Source organism: Vicia villosa, linkage group LG1, assembly GCF_029867415.1.
Source record: "Vicia villosa cultivar HV-30 ecotype Madison, WI linkage group LG1, Vvil1.0, whole genome shotgun sequence".
Classification (NCBI taxonomy): Eukaryota; Viridiplantae; Streptophyta; class Magnoliopsida; order Fabales; family Fabaceae; genus Vicia; species Vicia villosa.
In genome coordinates, this window is record NC_081180.1 from 223,418,854 (window position 1) to 223,429,302 (window position 10,449).

General features: G+C 33.3%; 2 protein-coding genes across 2 annotated transcripts; both read left to right on the forward strand.

Annotated features, from left to right (window-relative positions):
* Positions 1 to 872: 872 nt before the first annotated feature.
* Positions 873 to 4,704, forward strand: LOC131644908 (putative pentatricopeptide repeat-containing protein At1g12700, mitochondrial). The gene is made up of 2 exons (XM_058915520.1): positions 873 to 2,658; positions 4,430 to 4,704. The coding sequence occupies exon 1, from the start codon at positions 1,018 to 1,020 to the stop codon at positions 2,644 to 2,646; it is 1,629 nt and encodes a 542-aa protein (XP_058771503.1). The 5' UTR covers positions 873 to 1,017; the 3' UTR covers positions 2,647 to 2,658; positions 4,430 to 4,704.
* A 4,202-nt stretch (positions 4,705 to 8,906) lies between these two features.
* Positions 8,907 to 9,480, forward strand: LOC131623040 (uncharacterized). Its single transcript, XM_058894064.1, has one exon. The coding sequence runs from the start codon at positions 9,058 to 9,060 to the stop codon at positions 9,478 to 9,480; it is 423 nt and encodes a 140-aa protein (XP_058750047.1). The 5' UTR covers positions 8,907 to 9,057.
* The last annotated feature ends 969 nt before the right edge of the window (positions 9,481 to 10,449 follow it).

The window sequence follows — 10,449 nt, forward strand, 5'->3', positions numbered from 1 at the left end:
ATCGATTCTCACTTCCTCCCTCTTCCAACTCTGCTTCTATCCTCATGTAAAAACAATCCCCTCATCTCTCAATCTAAGCATAACAACAAACAACAACAACAATTTATGGTTAGCAAAAATTTGAATCTTGTTTTTTTCCATCTTCTAAGCGATAACAACAACGAAACAAATAATCAGCGAAAAAATTCAGCCCATTATGTGTTTAACAGAAACACAAACGAATAAATGAAAGCATCGCATTAGGAAAAATTATATAAAAGATGAAACATAAACACGATGACAGCAGAAGAAAGAAGAAAAATTCTGGCCAAAAGGGTGGAGACGAAAAAAGGATGGAAGAAAGATTTAAAGAAAACTTCTCCTTGCTATAATGGAGAAAGAAGAAGAATATGTAGAACTTAGGTGTAAACCAAAGACAAAAGAAAAATTGAAAGGATCTGAAAAGATGTATAGGAAGGTGAAAAACAACTTTACTTTATAATTGGTGGGAAGGAATTACTTTATAATTGGTGGGAAGGAATTGGAATGGACTGTTGTGTATAAAGCAAATGGGTGACCCAATGAAAATGCACCGATGCAATAAAAAAAGCGTGTTCCAATAAAGAAGTTTTGCATTAAATTGGATGTTGGAATGTAATCATGATTAGATGTAAAATGACGCTCAGGGGTATGTAAAACCATGTATAATTGATTGTGATTAGGATAATTAAGGGAATTTGGTAGTAATTGATTTTTATATATTAATATAGATCATGGGGTGGTTGTGATATTGAATGGTTAAGATTTATTCTTGCCTTTCTTGTTTTAAGAAGCATTTTCCTATTATAAAATTAAATTGGTACTCTTTCAAACCAGCACCCTTTTCTCCTTTCCGAAATCATGCTCCAACAAATTGGTACACTTTCAAAACAGCAATTTCTTACCACATTTTAAAACCGTAATCTTCTTTATGTATTAGGATACCACTGCCAATCTCTCAACTGAGAAACACTCTCCTCTGCATCATTTCCTACAATAATGTGGTTCGCAAGGTCAAGGTTAATTTCTTACTCCAATTCTCTTTTTTCATTTCACTTTCTCTTTAAACCGTTTTCTCACTCTCTGCATCAATTTACTCCCAATCATGACGCCCTTTCCACTTTCCATAGCTTGCTCCACATGCATCCTACTCCATCCATTATCCAATTTAACAAGATTTTAGGGTTTCTTGCCAAGACTAAGAACCATTACACTACTGTTATTTCACTTTCTCACCAATTAGAATTCAATGGAATTACTCCAAATATTGTTACTTTGAACATCTTGATCAATTGTTACTCCCATCTAGGTCAATTGAATTTTGCATTTTCTACATTGGGAAAGATTCTTAAATTAGGTTATGAACCGACTACTGTAACCTTGAACACACTTGTCAATGGTTTGTGCCTTAACGGTAAGGTCAGTGAAGCTTTGCATTTTCATGATTATGTGGTTGCACATGGGCTTCACTTCGATAAATTTGGTTATGCGTCCTTGATTAATGGGTTGTGTAAAATGGGGGAAACAAGGGTCGCCGTGCAAATGTTGAGAAAGATTGAAGGGAAATTGGTCAGACTTAATGAGGTGATGTATAGCACAATTATTGATAGTTTCTGTAAAGATAAATGTGTAGACGATGCCTATGAGTTATATTGTGAAATGATTGCAAAGAGAATTTCTCCTGATGTTGTCACTTTTAGTTCGCTAATCTATGGATTTTGTATTGTTGGTCAATTGAAAAAAGCGTCTAGTTTTCTAAAAGAGATGGTGTTGAAAAACATCTACCCAGATGTTTATACTTTTACTATATTGGTCGATGCTCTTTGTAAGGAGGGAAATGTGAAAGAAGCTAAGAATCTATTAGTTGTGATGATGAAAGAAGGTGTAATACCTAATATTGTTTTTTACAATTCATTAATGGATGGGTATTGTCTAGTTAATGAAGTGAATAAGGCCGAACATATGTTGAGAACTATTTCTCGAATGGGAGTGACACCTAATGTTCGGAGCTATAATATCATGATTAATGGATTCTGTAAGATGAAAATGGTAAATGAAGCCTTGAGTCTCTTTAATGAAATGTGTTGCAAAGGAATTACTCCTAATACAGTGACTTACAATTCTCTCATTGACGGTTTGTGCAAATCAGGGAGAATCTCGCATGCTTGGAAGCTTGTTGATGAGATGCATGATAAAGGTCAACCTGCTGATATATTCACTTACAGTTCTTTAATAGACGCTTTATGCAAAAACCATCTTGTTGACAAGGCTATTGCATTAGTAAAAAGAATCAAAGACCATGGCATTTTACCAAATATGTGCACGTACAATATACTTATCGATGGGCTATGCAAAGGGGGTCAACTTAAAAATGCACATAATATTTTTAAGGATCTTTTGACTAAGGGTTATGGTCTAGATGTCCAAACATATAATATTATGATCAATGGTTTTTGTAAAGAGGGCTTGTTTGATGAATCAGAGGCCTTGCTGTCAAAAATGGAGGACAATGGTATCATTCCTAATGCTGTAACGTATGAAACTATTATCCGAGCTCTCTTTCGTAAAGACGAGAATGAAAAGGCGGTGAAACTTCTTCGTGAAATGATTGCTAGAGGTCTACTATAAGTGTAATTCTAGGTAAGATAACTTCTCATTAAATAATTGGTTATTTTCATGACAGCTATGTAGTCATTATGATTTATTTATTTTGTTGATAGTTACCTATGCAAAAGAAAGTGGACTATTCAATGGTCTCACTATCACTTTAGTTTTAATCAAAAGTCATGTGTTGTTATGTTCATTTTGATATTATAATTTTGTAAATGGTTTTTTTTGTCTTGACATAACTACTGTCAATAAACTTCATTTAAGTGAGTCAAATCACAAACCAATCTCAGAAGGTAGAAGGTAAGAGCTTTAAAAGCTAACATTCTTGTATATGATGGTGTTGTATGTGGTTTATTGAGTGTTGAAATGAAGCATCGTGTAACTTTTTCAAACTGGGTTATTTACAAATCTGCAGATAAAATGTATTTGATGATTATCATCTCTCCTTATTATATAGGATGCAAAAACAAAGACATGATGAAAAATTTAATATTTTTATGTTATGAAATGTGAATTATATAATTATATTACCACCACATGTAATAACTAGTTACTATCAGTTTTTGAATTCACTTCAGCTTGGAGGGGTCTGGCTTTGGATCAGACTCTTCCATTAAATTTGTCTGCAAAATCAAGGAGTTTTAAAGTGCCTTTGAGCTGAATGCGGATGAATGTATCTCAGTGCTGATGACCGTGTAAATATCAATAATAACAAATTTGAATCTGTCTCTTGCAGAAAAACACTTAATCTATCATGTACCCTTATGATAGAATCACTAAATAAAAGCTCTTAGCAACAAGCTAAACTTGGGATATTATGCTAATGCTAATTATAGGTTGATGCAGTCAGTATATGATATCAATTAGGGAAATGTTCTCTCCTTAGCACGATAGCCTTATGTTCATTGCCTTTCAATGAATTACTCATGCATTTGTCGTTATTATTGGTTATGCAGTTTTTTTCGTATTAAAATTTGCAGTGAAGACTTTGCTATATGTGAATTAGCTACTCGTCTATGTTGGTTAGAGATAAAAATGGTTCCTTTGTCTTTCCCTATTGACAGAGTCTAACAGCTGAATATGTTGATAAACTGATCTATATAATTAAGTCTGCAAAGATATTATAAATTGTGTCACTGTTTGTGTGATTTAGATGTGGACTTATGTTATGCTTTTGTCATGGTTCTCTCTGTACTTACATCGATGTCATTGAATATTTAGAGTCTTCTCCTTGTACTATAGTTAGGATTTAACTTATATGCATTGGCAGTGAATTTTTTTTTTTGCAATGTCAACTAATTATACTCTGATCCATACTCTCGATTTTCGAGTTACAATTTTTCAACCCCCGCGTTTGTGTCCGCTCTCGATTTTTACATCATTATATCTAAGCTCATTCCTTTTCTTCTAAAATTTTTTATATGGTAGGAAATCATGTTTTGGAAAATATTCTTCATGAATCAAACATTGTCATGGTTATATCGGTATACTCTGTTATATTTGTAATGCTTTGTTCTGTTCCTTTTCTCAGTGCTATCATTGAACAAATATGTATCACATTTTCTACTAACTGCCCTACGTTTGCAATGTGAACATTTTAATTGATGGAAATTCATGATATTGTTGCATTTTAATTTATTTGTGTTAGTTTTTTTATTGCGGATTAGTTAAAGTTTGGCTCTTTTTTTTTTTTTTAAATTTTTTTATTGCAGATTAATAATAAACTTCTCATTAACTAATCTTTTGCTCTTTCTTTCAACTGTTTTTTTGCAATGAGTAATTATTTGAAGTTATGTTTCAGAGTATCTGATAAGGAATATATAAACAAGTAGCAGAAGAACAAAGATGGGCTGCCAAGGGGAATTAGCAAGTCTAGAATATATATGTATGGAGTTTTTTCTCTTTCATTTATGATTAGTTTGTTAAGTGTTTTTTTTTTTTGTTTTGTAGGTGAATCGATAATAATCATTAAAAATTCAAACACGTATATGTGAAATTTCAGATTTGAATCGGGATGATTTTGTTCAAAATAATAATATCGACTTTTTTATATTGAATTAAGATATGTGGACAGTTTGTTGCGATATTCATACTAAATAAAATAGAAAATATCAAATTTTTATATTTAAAATTTAGGGAAAAAAGTGATTGAAAAAATAATTGTAAATTTTCATCAAAAATAAAATTTAAATTAGTTAAAAAGTAAATAAAATATTTAATGGTAGATTAAAGTAAATATTTGTAGTATGTTTTTCATATTTTTGCTAAACTTTAAATTATTAGACATGCTATGCAGATAGCAGATTATATAAATAACTAAATTTATGGTTAATGCATTATTAGTGTTTGAGAAGAATTGGGAGAATATTTGAACTTTGAAGGACACTTTAATTATGTTTGAGCTTATGTCAGAATTAAAAGTGAATTTATATAAAAGTATGCTAGTAGAAATTTATTTATAGGTGGCCGGCCACTTGGTATTGCTTAAATTTGTGATGTCCTATTTACGGGTTTATTTTCTTTTCTTTTTTAAGACTCCAACATGTATTATTTCTACTATTAAAACTCTTTTTAATGCTTTTTTAAGGGAGGTAGGGGTGAGGAATATAGAAAAAATTATTTTGTTAATTAGAATAATGTGTGCTTAGAAAGGGATCATGGCGGGTTAGGGGTTCAGAGGATGAAATTTAATTTAACATAGTTAGGGAAATGACGATTACTTGTCGATCAGCGGAGACGAAACAACAGACACACAATTGACAAGAACAGTGTCATCTTTCATAGTGGTCATGTTGTTCCTCACAACCCAAGCTTATTGTTGAAGTACGAAGCCCACATCAACATGGAGTGGTGCAACCAAAGTACTTCTATCAAATACCTTTTCAAATACATTAACAAAGGTTCAGATCGAATTTCCGCTGTGATACACGGTTCAGACAAAAACAACGTTGACGAGATCAAGCAATATTTGGATTGTCGATACATCTCCCCAAGTGAAGCATGTTGGAGGATATTTTCTTATTCTATACACGGCAGAAAGCCGGCCGTAAAGAGATTGTATTTTCACATGGAAGGTGAAAACTCCGTTTACTACAAAGACTACGAGCAAGTTGGTGATAGTAACCGAGTCAATGTTTACATCTTGGTTTGAGGCAAACAAAACTTATGAAGAAGCAAGAACGTTAACTTATGGTGACTTTGTTTCTAAATTTGTTTATCATAAATGAAGCCGGAGTTGGAAACCAAGGAAACGAGGGTATACCATTGGTCGACTTATTTGGGTTCCTCAAAGCACAGGTGAATTATTTTATTTAAGGATGATGCTCACTATAAAAAAAGGTCCTTTATGTTATAATGACATCAAGAACGTTGATGGTAAACAACATAAAACTTTTAGAGGAGCATGCTTTGCGATGGGATTTCTACAAGACGATAGAGAGTTTGTTGAGGCAATCAAAGAGGCACATATTTGGGGTTCTGGTTTCTTTTTACGCAAGTTATTTGTTACGATGTTGTTATCCTCATCCATGAATAGACCCGAACATGTTTGAAGAAAAACTTGGATGTATCTATCAGATGGCATTCTTTATGATCAACGATTATTGGCAAGAGATCAAGGTAAGTCCTTTTACATGTTTTTCTGGATACCGTTGCTTTTGTTGAAACTATTATGGAAATCATTAACTGAGTTTAGTTCCAACACTTATGAAAAACATTTATTTCGATAAATTATGGAAAAGCCATAGTGCAAAAGCTTTACTTAATTCTCATCCCCTTGAATAAAATGTTTTTCAATTGCAACGACATATTGTTGCTTATGTTGATAATTCTATGGAAAGTGCTTGGTATGTTTACTTCCCAATTAAGTCTGCTACATTCATTTTTAGTAAGGGGTGGACAAGAAACCCCGAACCGTCCGAAATCCGACCTACCCGCTTGCAAAAGTAACAATATGGATGGGTCTTTTGAAACCGGTGGTTGCTCGGATGAAAATTTTCGGTTTTTAATAGATTTAAACGGTCGAGTACGGGTGAAACAAATTGATCCATACTAATCCAGTACCGACCGACAACAATAACTTTAATTAGTTTCACAATATATTAAGGAGTCATCTTTTTAAACTAAATCCAATTTTTCTTTTTCAAACGACATAGTTTATCATATTTTATTCATCTTTATCTCTAAAACATAAGCTGCTCCCATCTATCTCAATCCCTTCATTTCTCTCTACTCTCTAACTTGAATAATCTTCTTGCAAGTGATGATGTTGTAGATATATGCTTCAATATATTATACTGTCATATTTATTCTTCTTTTCCTCTTAGATCATTGATATTTTTATTTGTTTTCTTGTCGAATCAGATCTGCCCAGCAATCATTCTCTGACTATATAATATTTTGATTTACTACAATTTAGAGAGCTTTTAACATACTTTGAATTTTGTTCATCTGGGCCAAAATTGAAAAAAAGTTTCCGATTTTTTCTCTTCTTCTTGGAACTAAAAAGTTAAACTATATTTTCTGCATTTGATTTTTAACCGATTAAACCCAACCGACTCATCCGACAAACCGACAAACCGCCAAAACAATAACCGATAGCATCTAACGGACGGTGGTGGATGGGATATAATCATCCGTGGGTTTTTTTGGATTGAGGTTTTTGCATCCGAATCCGACCGATGTCCACCCCTATTTACATATTGTTAAGAATGAATGTATGAATCTTAACAGCCTGCTTACCATAGGCTTCATTTTGTCATTTTCAAATAACTGTTATAATGGAATATACATGCTTCTGGTATATACCCTTTGAATACATTCCGTGCCCATTCGAACCGATGATTCAACATGTCTCAATTGTGGCATTTATATTATTAAGAATGTGAATTTATGTACTGTGCACGAATTATCATATCTTTAGGCCAAGTTTTTTACTATAAGCATAGTATAAATACATGGTGTTAAAAAAATTATAATCTCTAACTTTACATTTTAACGTTTGACCATAGGTTTGACATTAACTGATGTCGAGCTAAAAGAACTGACGTTAATGGCTATTGAAACACTCTTACAAAATAATAATAGAAGTTTGAAGGACTTCAAGCCAATGCCATATCCAAAAGATTATGTTGTTTCCTGTTTAGGAAATAGGCTACTTTATGATGAGCGTCAATACGATGTTGGTGGTCAAAGAGAAATTTATTTAAAGTTGTACTATTCTCTTACAGGTGATAAGAATTTTTACTAACAAGACATGCACATATATTTGTCATCTTCATGGTATTAACTATTTTGTGATATGAATTTATTTTGTAGATGAGCAAAGACTTATTTTTCATGAAATCATGGATGCTGTAGAGAAGCAACGCGGCGGGGTGTTTTTTTTATATGGCTATGGTGGGACTGGTAAGACCTTTATGTGGAACACTTTATCAGCAACACTTAGGTCCAAGAAAAAAATTGTGTTGCCTGTTGCCTCCAGTGGGATTGCAAGTTTGTTGTTACCAGGTGGACGGACGACTCATTCTAGATTTAAGATTCCTGTCCCAGCTTTAGAAACTTCGGTCTGCAACATTAACAAGAAAGATGATCTTGCCGAGCTTCTAAAGTTGACAGATCTAATCATATGGGATGAGGCTCCTATGGCTAATAGGTTTTGCTTTGAAGCTCTCGACAAATCCTTAAAAGATATTATGAGTGGAACTGCACATGCATCTGATATAATTTTTGGAGGTAAGGTTGTTGTATATGGTGGTGACTTCAGACAAATTCTCCCAGTTATACCAAGAGGCACTAGATCCGATATTATCCATGCAACAATCAATTCTTCTTATATTTGGGATCATTGTAGAGTGTTGAAGCTTACAAAGAACATGCGCTTGCAAACTGGTGCAACTACTTCTACTACTGATGAAATAAGAAGCTTTTCTGAGTGGATTTTAACTATTGGAAATGGGACCATGTGTGAGCCAAACGATGGTTATGCTGATATTTGTATTCCATACGAGTTTTTAATTTCAAAATTTTCAGATCTGATTAAGGCAATTGTATAGGATACATACCCTAATCTCATTCATAACTATCTTGATTCCAACTATCTTCAAAGTCGTGCAATCTTAGCTTCAACAATTGAAGTGGTTGATGAGATCAACCAATATATCACAAACCTTCTTCCAGGTATTGAACTTGCACCTTTTCCAAATTATTTAGGTTAATGGTAAAAATATGGTCATATATGATGTTTAGTCAATAATTATATTTACAATTATTGTAGGAGAAGAGAAAGAGTACTTTAGTAGTGATTGCATAGATAAGTCTGATGTTACTAACTTTGATGCATATGAGCACGTCACTCCCGAGTTCCTAAATGCTCTTAAAACTTCGGGATTTCCTAATCATTCAATCAGGTTGAAAGTTGGGGCCACTATAATGTTAATGCGCAATCTAGATCAGTCTGAAGGCTTGTGCAATGGTACACGACTCACTGTAACAAGGCTTGCTGCTCATGTCATTGAAGCTAAGATCATTTCTGGAAAAAATATTGGGAACACTATTTATATTCCTAGAATGTCTTTGTCCCCCTCACAGTCGCCGTGGCCATTTAAATTGGTGAGACGCCAATTTCCAATTATTGTTTCCTTCGCCATGACAATTAACAAGTCTCAAGGGCAATCTCTAGACCATGTTGGTTTGTATTTGCCAAAGGAAGTTTTTAGTCATGGTCAATTATATGTGGCTATCTCTAGAGTGAAATCCAAAAAGGGATTAAAGATTCTTATTCATGACAATGATAGAGAACCCATGAGTACTACCACTAATGTTGTATTCAAAGAAGTGTTCCAAAATGTTTAAAAGGTGTGTTATTGCGATTTCTCTTTACTCATTCCACATAAAAATTAATTGCCAAAGGCCATTGTTGCACTTTATAACATTTTAATTTGCTTTTTCAGGTACAACATTTCACTTCATTTTGAAGATTCGTGTTACAAGTCTATACAATGATATAATTTTTTGTAACACATCTTTGTTTTTATTTCTTCTTTTGATACCATCCACATATTAAGTAATTAACGCTCATTCATGTGTTTTCACATTATCATATCTGCTGTTATTATTGTATTGTTATTTGATTGTTACTTAAAGATTATCAAATACTATGATTTCTTTGGGAAATTTATACAATATCAAAAATACATCACCCGTGCCGGAGCACGGGTTTCTTACTAGTTTCTACTATTAAAACTCTTTTTAATGCTTTTTCAAGGGAGGTAGGGGTGAGGAATATAGAAAAAATTATTTTTTTAATTAGAATAATGTGTGCTTAGAAAGGGATCATGGCGGGTTAGGGGTTCAGAGGATGAAATTTAATTTAACATAGTTAGGGAAATGACGATTACTTGTCGATCAGCGGATTTTGTGCTTAGCGGAGTTTGTGCTTTAAGGTGTTGGTGGTTAGGTATGGTTTTGAGGATGGAGGATCCAACCAGGTGTGAAGTTGGGGTCGCAATGAAGGCATGATTTGATGTTTGTGAATGACGGTGGCAGAACGAGTGTGGGAAATTAGGTCAATGAGAGGATGGTGAAGAAGGTTTTTTTGAAGCAAATATAATATATTACTCACAAAAAAACAGTTAATACAAGAGGTGATCCTTAGATCCAACCCACCAAAAACAACTATAACATCAATTGAGCTATTTGTTTCCTAGTTCTTCTATACTGCCATCCCCTATAGACAATGTTACCTATAACACTTTGTACTATATCTCTATTAGTACTATGTTTAAACACTATGCTATTTCTTCTACTCCAAATGCCATACAT